Raw genomic sequence first — 12,490 nt, forward strand, 5'->3', positions numbered from 1 at the left:
GAGCATATCTGTAGATTACCTTCATCTTGCTCATTCCTTTTGCCTACACAAGCGTCAGTCCTATATTTGGTCTTCTTAATTTTGCCAAGTACTTCAGCAGTGTTTCTTCTTTGTTGTCTGCCCTTGCTTTTACCTATTTGGTGCTCTATTGCTGATCTAATTTTGCTGAGAAATTTCCTTCTTAGTCAAGTAGGCCTGCTGCCAAAATCACCCTCCTCCATGAGGGAATTGCTCCTTCCTGAGCTCTCACTACATTTTAAAAATCAGGCAGCAATCTCAGGCCCTTCTCCCCACACAGATAATTTCACCTCCTAGTAATGTCTTCAATTGCTGATCTTCAGTATGGCCCTGAGAGGCAGCACTCTCATCCTCCTTCCTTTGAAGGAAGCTGCAGGATATTTTTGTACAGATTACGCTGTTCTTGTGCCCGGAACAAAGCATTTTGATAAAAACATTGACATAGGCGCTCCTTAAATAGCATATGTTTATTTTGATTCAGATGGAATTTAGCTTTTTGAGGAGAATTATACTCACCCTTTTATCTGTCTTAGGAAATGAGCAAATATAAATGTTAATTTCAGTGATCTCAGTGATCAGTTCTTCCCTTTAAGAGAAAATGTTATCTGACTCTGAGAAAATATTCACCTGGGCTTTAAGGATTGCCTCATGTGGCAGGAAGGGATGAATTTCTTTCCAATGGGCTGAGATGAAGGTTTTTCAGATCCAGCCATGCTGAGACACCAGTACTGTCAAAGCAGTTGTGAACATCAGTGCTGTAAGAGTGGTATGTCGTAGCCAGGCTCTAGTGAGCTAAGTTTCTTGAAGCCTGTTGAGAATCTGAATAACCCTCAAGAAGAGTCCGGGGCACTGAGGAATGAGGCTGGATGGGTTTTTAAATTCACATCTTCTGAGACCCCTACTCAGGACACAGAAAGTACTAGAGAGTTGCACAGGATAAAGCAAGCTTTAGGATCTAATTAAAATGGCAAATTTATTTTTACTTCATTGGCCTTCACAAAAGTTGCAAATGAGTTAGCATTCTATACATGCATTTACTCTACCTTATTCTAGATTATTCTACGGGTGCCTTCAGGGGACTGCCAGTGCTAAGTTGGTCTGCTTCTTCAGATGTTGGCATATTGGATCTCTCAAAGTCAGCACATCAGTACTCCAGCCCACAGGATAGTAAGGGAAATGGTATGCACTTCTGCTTGGTGATACAAACTGTTCTGTGACCTAGCAGAGCATGCATCTGTGGGCAAAAGAAATCTTACGTAGATTGGCATTAACCAGCAAGGCTCCATGATGTGCAACAAAGCATCGGAGATCTCTTTCAGTCCTCTTGCGTAGCATGTAATAGCCCATTTAAAACAATCTTAGTGTCTGGCCTTCATTTCTCTTTCTTTAATTTACCCCTTCTTCATGAAAAGAGAAGCCCGGGTGCCAAAGGTTGTACATTACTCTCCTCTAAAACAATACTGCAAACTCATCAAAAATGCCACGCAGATTCCTTGTGCCGTCATCAAGGAAGACACTGACTGGACACTGACAGGATTTTTTATCTATTAAAAAAATATTTTAAAAAAGATCACATTTTATTACATAATTCTCTAGAAGCACAGCTTTTACAGCACGTGATGCGCTAGAAAGGCTGATACACTAGCAAGACATGTTCACAAAGATTCTGTTGATGCTGATATTCAAAAGGGGAAACTACTTACATTTGGTGATCTTTAAGCAACCCCGAACTTCTTCCACACAGCCCAGCACCAGAATTCAGACATGCCAATAGGTTCTTTGCCTTTTCTACTTCACAGAAAGCAAGCCAGTACCAAGGCAGTCTCTACGTTCTGGGGCAATGACACTTGTGTTACACCATTTTGCACAGACTTTGGATATTCCTAGCATTCCTTCTGAAGAAGAAAGTTAACAAATTTGAAATGTATTCCATGTTAAAGCCCTCAGGTCAGTGGTCTGTGCTGCTGCAGAATAAGGTGTTAACATTTGCACCAGTTTATACTTGCCTTATATGTCCATATTTTTTCCTCATAATATCTTTATTTTTACTTAGGGGGAAGGAAAAAAAAAAAAAAAAAAAAGGTTCTAGTGAAAGCTTATGAAGGCTCAGAAAGAGTAACTTTCATTGTTCACAGCCAGGACCCACTAACAAGTTCAGGGGACAAAATCCACCTGTTTTGGTGTCAATTCATCCACAGGTACCAAACCAGTTTTCAAAGCACAGTTGGAAGAAAACAGAGGAAGTATTGAGATGTGACTGAATAGGGTTGATGCAACAGGAGTTGCTGTGTGGAACACCACCATCAAAAGCTGAAAGGGAAAACTATGGTGAAAAAGGGACACATGCAGCCACAGACAAGTAGCAGACTGGAGAAGAAGGTGGGTTGAGTGCTGAACACAAGGCAGAGTGGAGAATCCTAACCGCAGGCTGCTATCAGAGCTGGCCTGCAACAGGCTTAATGTTGCCTAAGTTCAATAAAATCATCAGTAGCTGTTCTGCTTTGAAGAAAACCAAGGGTTAACCCCAACTGCTCTGCTGGTCCAGCTAATCTGTTATCTTGCATCATACCCAATGTGATCTTACAATGAAAATTAGCTAAGATAAAGCTCTTACAGATAATACAAAGCTAAATCCAGCAATTCAGTTGTACTACTTTAAACCATGATCAATAATTTTGATAAATAGATCAACATATTGCCTTTGATGTCTTAGATAAAGGAATATCACAGGAATCAGCATGTGAAATACACACTTGCATCCAGTTGCAAGCCAAAATCATTTCTTATTCTAAAAAAGTCATCAGTGGCATAAAGCTGCTCACCACTTTGACTGGGATGGAAACTCAAAATAAAAGGCTGAGAACAGGGAGTCAGAACTGCCATTATAAGAATAGTCAAACGCTGCTGAAATAGCATGATGATAAGGAGAGTTGAGAAAAGGACAAATGAATGAAGAGGGATATCACAGCGAAGTACTTTTTCTGAAGAAAATGACAAAAATGTTTAAGGCGTACTTAAAACTCATCTCTTTATGACAAATTGCATTAACACATCTGATGAGATTATTCAGATTGAAAATGTTATGTCTACAGTGCTGCACATAAATCATTAAAAATAGTTTGCTGGTTCTGCTTTCAAGAGCACAGTCTGGCGAAAAGCAGGCTTTTTTTTCAAGCTCCTTCAGGTAGTCCAGCAAAAATAATCTGGGAACAAAGCAAAACCAACAAAATTACACATTACTTCTCCCTACAAATTTTACGAGTTCTGAAAACAAATCTTGTAGATATGATTCCAAATGTGTTGAAATAGATCTTCTATGGCTGTGAAAAAGAACATTCAGTAAAATGAAGGGACTGGAGCACCAGTACCCTCATTTGTGTATGCTGTATCTATAAGAAGTAGGAAGGACATACCAGTAGAAGGTAGCAGGTCTGGAGTACACAAACAGAGATACAATTTTTTATTAATTTTTTAATTAAATTGTAGGTCCTGTTACAACAGGATGCTACGAAAGACAACTGGGATCTACAGGATATTTAGATGAACTCACAGGGAACAAACAGGTCTTTCACAGACTATTAAACACAACTGCTAAGAATGCAGCTGGGTCAGGAAGTATCTGGACAGCTGACTGCAGAAAGCTGGCATGATGTGCTTGAGAAGGGATCACTTTTATACAGGACTAGTTCTTTGTTTCAGCTGGAGTCAGGGCAGTACTCTTTACAAATCTTTGCTCTCATTCAGGAAGAAAATTATTTTTTCCTTGTTCCTTCTGGCAGTGCAAAGTGTACTGGCTTACATACCTTTGTACTTCCTGCTGGCTCAAGAAATAAATAACTAAGATCTCCTAAATCAGGTGGTTATTTTTAACACACTTACAAGCTCAGAGATTTATTACACATTTACTACATTTGAAGTCTGAGGGATTTGGGTGCTGCCTCAGATCTGTTAAAGAAATTGGGAATAATAAGCTCTTGAGAATTACATCATCAGAAGCTAACCATTCTATGTTGAAAAAGATCTTCTTATATCTTAGAAAGATGCTTACAGAAAGGCTTAAGTGTACATCCCTTCCCACTCACTCTGTGTTCTCAGCCCTATCTAGCCAAAACACTGGAGTCTAGAAACTTCTATAATATTTTACCTTTCACAAAACCTTAGAACAACTTAGGTTGGAAGGGACCTTAAGGCCCCTCCACCCACATCCAAGGCACTGCCCTAGGCTGGGTTGCCACCCAATAAATCAACATCTAACGTGACTTCAGGTTAAAGAACTGTCAACTTTCACAGCTTCTCTACGTTGTTCTAATCTTCCTTCACCTTCGTACTCCTCTGATAACCTTAATAAGCTTTACTGCACATTTGAGAACAAAAAGGATGCTGATCTCATGCTGCCTGTGGGCGCCTGAAGTGCTCTGCAGTACTCCACACCACATCTACTACCATCTGTTAGTGGTCTTTGCAGAGTACATGACAAAGTAAGTTCAAAAGTGTGACGGCAGCCCTCTGCCAAAGGCAAAGCATCTATTTTTCGAGTATTCTCACCAAAATTACATACATTTGTATTAGCTATTCTTTTATGCTATGTGTAGCTGGAGCAAGTGCAACACAGCAAATGTATTGAGTGAGCATGTCAATGGTTCAGGACAGACCACGATCACTTCTAAGATTCCTGGACGACTGAGGTCCCCATCCAAGCTTGCTGTGTAATCAACGCAACCCACTTACTCCAGGTGGCATCAGTACCACGATGGATGGAACCATCCCTTGGGATGAACCTTTCCCTTGAACATCCAGTTCAGCACTGGCTGTCGAGGTGCCAGGAGCAGCTGTGTTTCAGTACCGATTACTTCAGAAGCAGCCCGAACCCCCTCACACGTGGCTAGGATCTTTACAGTTGGAGCTCAGCCCTCTTCTGAACTCCTGTATGTTCTACTCCAGAATCGCAGGGGTTGGCCTCAGATTCTCTCCTGAGGCTCTTTGCCACAGACTCCAAGTGGGACCTTTCTCTCCAGTAGCAGTGTGCAGGATATTCTGTACATCCTGTCCCATCTGTACCAGCCCCAGGGCCATGGCACGGGCTATCTCCTGTTTAATCTGTTCAAAAGCCTGCTGCTGCTCAAGGCCCCACATAAAGTCATTCTTCCGCATCACCTGATAAAGGGGACATACAGCAAGGCATGAGCAATGTCAGTGGTGGCTACCACTTGGCTGCTTTTCACTCCAGTTCATACTGGAGTTCTAACATGTCTGGTACAGCACTCAGTGGGAGTGTGACTTCATTCAGTTAGCCTACCATCAACCTCCATTCTCCACTGGCTTTATGCACTGGCCATACGGGGCCGTTAAAAGGTGAGTTTTGCACACTCTCAAGCTTAAAGTTTAAAGAAAATCCCTTTTGTAAATTCCCAAACACTACTGTCTTAAACCTAAATTCACTAAAAGTTTCTGATTCAAGCAAAAAAAAAAAAAAAAAAAAAAAAAGTCCTCATAACTCAAGGCATTTATTTCTGTAATTTTTGATCTCCTTAGGAGATCATCAGAATCTGATGCTACAAAATTAGACTGAGAAACTTGACATAAAATGTTTTTTCCCACTTCGCCACCAATTACCATCATTTGTGATCACCAGAAACCTCTGCTTAGTGAATATAGCTTAGCAATATGTGGAGAAAACATTTACAAGGTTTATGTAAATGCACACTGATTTCAGAAGAATGCAATTTTTTGTATTGCTTTGTTTTAAACCAATATTTAGAATTGGTTAATGATTAAAATGCTCTTTAGTTTTGCATTAATGGTACTGATTTGTTAAGCATAATAAATATTACAGACTCTCATACAGAAAATATACTCCCATTTTTTTATTTTAAATCATTTCTCCCTTGGGAATGACGTGGAACTTCACTGGGGACAACAGTGGGGGGTTAGGAAAAAGTTCTTCAGCAGAGGTCGATAGGCATGGAACAGGTTCCCCAGGGCAGGGGATACGGCCCAAGCTGTCAAGAGTTCAGGGAGTGTTTGCATATTCCTTGTGTTCTAAAACACTCCGTCCTAGACAGACATATAAAATACAGCATCAGAACTTCCAGGATAAATCTTGGAATTCAGTAACTTTGGCAAAAAGTTGTACTATTTTTCTGAGGTTTTATGCAGTCAAAACTCTTAAATATTTTATAGCAAAGCACTTTTCATATATGTTAGCACACATAGACTCTGATTGAAAAGAGTCCGCAAATGAATCCAGGTTTCCTCAAGTTGCGTTGACAGTCTAGATGTTTCTTCCAGGAGGCTTGACTCTGATGAAATAATCTTAAGATGTAACTGAAAAGTAAAAATATGCAGCAGTTAGTAAAATTAACACAGACCAGATTCAGAATATCAGCTTCTTCAGTTACATTACTGAAAGCAAAGTACTGGAATTGAATGAAGACAGTTCTTCAATTCATTCATTCATTCAATTTAATCCCACCTCTTTTTTTTTTTTTTTTTTTTTTTGCTAGTCTTTCAGAAGCCATTTTCCTCCCAAATATTCAGAAGCTTGGATAAGGCAGCAAAGCATCTTACTAGATGTACTGATGCTGCTGAATCTATCCTAATCACACACTTCTCTAGAGGGTAACTTTCTCCTCTGTCCAAAAACTGCATCATAAACTCGTGTTCAATTGAGAAACATGAAAGAGATGCTCTGAGATCAATCATGATTATTATTTCAATTATCTGTATTGAATAAAGCAAAAAGAATCATGTCACACACTCCTAAAGATACGGAGGATGTTTTTTCCTTATATAAAGTATTTTCTTTATAGACAGTAACCTCGGTAAAGCAAAAAGAAAAGCGGTATTTCAACCATGTATAGAGTCACTGTATTATTAAGTGGTAACACTTAATGGATGGAATAATAATTTTCTCAGCTACAGCATAAATCTAGGAGTTTTGATAAGCTCTGAGCTGTCTTCTCTAGAATCTATAACAAAATATATTGTTGTGCATTTAGTGCAGGGGGAATTTGTATTTTGAAGTGTTTCACTCTACAGATTTAGTTATATTAGCTTGTAGCATTTGGTCTTGTTGACATAACCCTATGCATTCCACTTAACACCAGCAGAAGAAAGAGACAAAATAAAATCCTGAAATAATTAAGAAATGTGCTGTTAAATAGATATTACCACATACCTGAATGGTTTAACAACTTTCCCATTAAGTTGTAACTAATTGCTTTCTCACAGCTTCACACAGTAGGTAAGAGGGCACAGCACTATCAGAAAGGTTTTGATTCTCTACAGAACCATTTGAGTAAACACTATTGCATTTTATCATGGTAATCTTGTAACTTCCACAACCTCTGGGAATAATTTTTCAGATCTGTGAAGCTTAACAGTTGACAGAAGAAAGGCAGACCACTGACACATGAAGTTGGACTTCCAATCTCAAGGGGTAATTGCAATAATATGCTTATTTTACTTGCCCAAACACTGTGCACTGAGTTACTTAAAATACAGAAAATCTTAGCTTAAAAATGAACAACCATTAAGAAATTGTCTGTTTTACAAAAAACAAAATACGCAGAACAAATAACCTGTAAAAAAAAAAAAAACCACGTTTGTAAGTCTTTAAAACCATCCCCAAAAGAAACCATTTAAGATAAACAGCTCTAGTAGAGAGTTCACACAGATTTTGTGTCCTTTCACTGGACCATTTTATTCAGGAGTAACATAAACTTTTAGGAGAATACTGTTACCTTTAAAAACAGCGCAAGGTATGCTTGAGCAAGTTCAAAGTTGTACTTCTTGTTCAGCATCATCCCAATCATTCTCAAAAAGCTTAGCATCACCTCCAGGGAACCACCACCCTCAGGGGCCAAACTCCTCAGCTCTATCTCAATACTAGATGGTCCCAAGTCTTTCAGCAAATTAAGTGGAGCTGTATCTATGTTAAAACACAGAGCAATCATCATCATTAACATCTGCAGAAAAGAATCTCAGGAATCCATCCAATGCAATTCAGAACATTTGATACATAATCATAAAGCAAAAGCTCAAATTTCTAATGTTTCCTTACTATTCTTTCTTTCCACAAAATGTCATAATTCCTCTAACTCACCGTATGTCTCTGAAAAATACACCTCTAATAAGGAAACTGCATTTTTTTCTAAGTCCACCTTGACAAATACAATTAATACCTTTCCACAAATTTCCTTTAACTTCTGTGCTTTTGGACAAACTATGTCTCTGATCAACTAGTTAAGACTGACATTTTTTATTTCTTTTCAACAAAGAGAAGGAATTATCTTTTATTCCAAGCCATTACGGCAAATATATCTCAGAAGACAGAAACCAATTACTATTGTCTCTAGCTATAATTAGTGTTTATTGCTATTAAGCAAAGTAAAACATAACCTGGTGCATTTAAAGGAATTATTCCTTGTTAAGTAAATTTCTTCTGCTTTTCTGGGGCGGAGGGGGAAAACTTCTCTGTAATAGAAATATGCAAAATTTACAAGGAACTCTTTTCTCCTCCTTTTTTCATATATGTTCTTCCTCATAATTACTGCAATCAAACCTATTCTCTGAACACTGTTTTAGAAATGCAGAAATAAAAGCATGTGTGGATGCAAACACAGCTTTTGGTAGCAAAATTTTTAATGCTGTCAGCTGATTAATATTTCAGTTTCTGAAGTTTCTAAGGAAAGCTGTTTCTTATACTCTCATATCATTGTAACTACTAATATCAGGTATTAGCTAGTTGGTTTAAATTTATTTCTATGCATGAATATTTAATTCCTGTGAAGATAATTAGCTAAAGGAAAGGTGTGATATTAGCAGTGCTGAAGGGATGCATTAACTCGTTTTCGTGCTGTGAGAGACTGAAAAACCAAGCATGGAATACACTGTGAAATCAGTATACACACAATATGGAAAATATGCCCAGTTAAATCGATATTCTGCAGTCCTGCTCTGCAGTGCAAAACCCTGCCTCTATTCCAATGTTAAATTAGGATGGCTTCTAATGTACCACTACTTATTTGCATGGCCTATTCGTCTTCAGATGAGGTGCTTGTCAAATACCAAGCACAGAACCCTGCTACACACCAGTGGAGTACTGGGAGTGGACCAACAGGCTCCCTGGACTAGGATTACAGCACAGACCCTGCAGCACACTGTCGTTTCAGCAGAGATGATACAGCCTGATGGCAGCCCAGGGGATCACTACTGCAGTGCATCACGGAGTACGCTTGTTTCCTGGTGCAGACAGCCAGAAGAAGCTTAATTCGGTTTTTATATTTTCAACTCATATTTTACTCTTCTCAAGGCAGTTCTAAAACAGCTTAGTAGAATACTCTCAAATGACTTACAGAATAAGAGACAGAATAAACCCACAACTTGCTTGTAATAGATGGCCAAAATAAAGTATATACACAACATGTTCTAAGCTCTTCAGAACTGCCTCATAGATAAGGTTTCAGTAGCTGTCCATTTAAATTTCCAGGTCAGTTACTGTATGGGAACTGCTGAGTCACAGCCTGAACCTCTGATCACCTGAGGCGAGCCATGAGTCAGCCAGAGGAGCACAAGTGAAGGTGGAGCCTGGCTCCACCCCTCCTAGACCTGTTTAAGAGCTGGCTACCAGTGTGGAAGGATCTCTTCTGGAGATCCCTTCTTCTGGTGCTTTCTGTAGGTGAGCCTAGCATACAGGTACGCCTTTATTCTCCTTATTATCCTAGTCTATTTTGCCTAACTCTCTTGTTCTTTTGTGATTATAACATCTTAATATCCATTGATTATGCAGTTACATTGCTAAAAATCCCAATTTCAGTGATTCTGTAGCAGCACTGTATCAACAAAGAAAACAGCAGCTACGTTCATTCTCACCAGAATCTTAAGTAAAACAATTTCAAGAATGCTAAAAAAAACAAAAACAATCCAACAGATTTTGTCAATTAGGTCAGTTAGAAGTAAATTTGCTGAAAGTTCAGAGAAGTAGTCTTTGCAAGCAGAATTTGCTAAGCAAATGAGAGTTCTCATGTTTCAATGAACCATCAGATTATTCCTTATCAGATCATTCCCTTCCAAATAATAAAAAGCATATTTTCTGGATGACAGCATCACAACCTCCATGAACATCTAACAGTCTTAACAAAATTACCTGCTTTCTCTAAGAAGTTTTTAGCCAGTTTGGCTCCATGCTGCCAGCCAGCTTGATCTTTGGTCAAGATTGTATATATGTTTCTTAGCTTTACAACTATCATGTAGATCATAAGTGCACTTTCCTACATATATATTGCAATTTTGACATTTGAAATGAAACATGCCAAAATATCACCAGCTTCTACACATCAGTGAAATTTCTTAACTTACATTCATTAGTGCTCAGGGCTTCTTCCAGACGAACGTAGAAATCAGATTTCTGTGCCAGTACTCCAATATTTACTACCTTTGACTAAAGCATGAAAGAGTAAGTAAATATACATAAAAATGTAAACATATCTGCATCTCAGTTATACTCTTTTCCTGACATGATGAAGACCTACAGAAAAGCAGCATTAATATAAATACATTAAAATTGGTGAAGTCTACAGCAAAATTTCAGTTAGGATTAAAAAGCCTTAAGATTTTATTGTACAAACAAAATTGCACACTAGATAAGCATTACTATATATTTTTTTTTACCTGTGTATCATTTTCTTGCTCTGGAGCAGCATATCGGGGAATAAGACCAGGAACCGTTGGGATGAAGAAAGGGGCTGACTTGGGAACCTTTGGTGGTTCTCTTGGTTTATTTTTTTTCTGTTAATAACATATTCAAATAAGTCACGATCGCAGTAGGAACAAGCAAGTGGGAATTTCTGTTGTCAAGAAATTAATTTTTAGAATATCACAAAAACTATTTTAACTGAAAAGTAAATAAATAGAAAAATACTTGACTGTTGAATATGAACTGAATATAAATTATTTAGAACAGCCTCTCCCTCAAATCCCAGAAACTGTGATTAGAAGTCTTTTGCAATCTTCTACTGGAAAATCCAGAACAATACCTGAAAAGTGAGATCAAGTCCTGTGAACAGATAAATGCAGCTCACAGCTCAAAGACAAACTATCCAGCTGTATGCTAGTATTTTTTATTTATTCCCTCTTTTTCTGTTTATAGGAATGGCTGCCTGCTGTTTGGAGGCACTTAGAACAGATTTATGGACACTCACAAGATGCACTAAAAAAAAATACCTTACTTCAGACAGTTATTTTGCACGTTGCACGAATCATTATGGCAAAAGTTACTGAAAGTTCTTCTCAGAGACTGCTTACAGAAGAAACAGCCTTTATTTTACCTGCTTCTTCAGAAACACATGCTACAGTAGATAAACAACGATGTACCTCATAATATTACCTTGATAACATCAAGACTGAGGAGATTTTTCCATCTTGATTCAGGTAGTAAGGACAGAGTTACCAGCTGTTCTCCCAGTTGCTCTGGTGAGTCATACTCTACCATCTCATCACATTGGTCTTCACCTTCTGCAACATCCACATCTTTAAAGAACAAATATATTTTATGAACATATATAACTTCTTAATTATTATAAATAAAAACACAATTATTTATTTTGCAATTAAAAAAAAAAAGTGTTGCAGATATGTCTCTTAGCATAATACCTGACAAGCTCCAGTAACAAACTTCTATCAATTCAGTGAAATAATAAATTATAATAATTGTGCCTAAAACGTAGAATTTACTAGACAAGACTGCAAAGATACGTTTGCAAAGCAAACAGCTTCACTTTCTGTTTTCTTTTTGCATACTACACAGCTGAGTCCATGAATGTCCCAGAAAAGCCTAAAATCACAACACCAGAACATTCTAAGTTTTAAGCATCTAAACAGAAGCCTTACATCGGTTGAAGACAAGAAGTGAATTCAAGCATTATGCCAGAATCAATTTATAGGATTAAAACATGAACACGTATGGGAGGAAATCCTATCTCCCTAGTTTAGGCATCTGAAAAGAAAATGTGCCTAATTAAGAGATCAACAGAGCAGGTTACTTGTTCTTTTGAGCAGTCAATAGCTAGGTGTGTCTCTCCTCCAGCTGGAGATCAAAATATATGCACTTCACCTTACAAGAACAAGAAAATTTATCATACAAGATCTCCATCTAGAGGTTTTCAGATGCACAGTTGTTGGTACTAAATGTAATTATAATGCAATTTAAGCTGTTCTTCTACTCGGAATTCAATACAGGACTGCAGAAGGTGAGCAAAAGCCAGTCTTCTTGCCCATGTGACAACACAGCAATGAAAGTACCATGGCACAAAAGCTGGAGGGGAAAGGAACAAGCAGAGACCTTATCCCAAATGCTAAACAGAAATATTTATTTCAAGCACCTCTGATAGAGGTCATAATGTAAGGTACTTAAGGCAGTCTGGGCTTAAAGAAAGCAATCAAATAGTCAATCAAAACAAGCATTCTTATTACC

At 38.0% G+C, this 12,490-nt stretch overlaps 1 protein-coding gene across 1 annotated transcript in view; it reads right to left on the reverse strand.

Annotated features, from left to right (window-relative positions):
• Positions 1-6,192: 6,192 nt before the first annotated feature.
• WDR36 (WD repeat domain 36) overlaps positions 6,193-12,490 on the reverse strand; it is a gene marked incomplete at both ends in the record, with an annotated part of 28,821 nt that continues 22,523 nt past the window's right edge. Inside the window, 5 exons of the mRNA XM_079548482.1 lie at positions 6,193-6,342; positions 7,761-7,948; positions 10,378-10,459; positions 10,690-10,806; positions 11,405-11,547. Of these exons, the coding sequence (XP_079404608.1) occupies positions 6,193-6,342; positions 7,761-7,948; positions 10,378-10,459; positions 10,690-10,806; positions 11,405-11,547 (680 nt within the window). The remainder of the gene's footprint in view (positions 6,343-7,760; positions 7,949-10,377; positions 10,460-10,689; positions 10,807-11,404; positions 11,548-12,490) is intronic.

This window comes from Tetrao urogallus (genome assembly GCF_951394365.1).
Source record: "Tetrao urogallus genome assembly, chromosome: Z".
NCBI lineage: Eukaryota > Metazoa > Chordata > Aves > Galliformes > Phasianidae > Tetrao > Tetrao urogallus.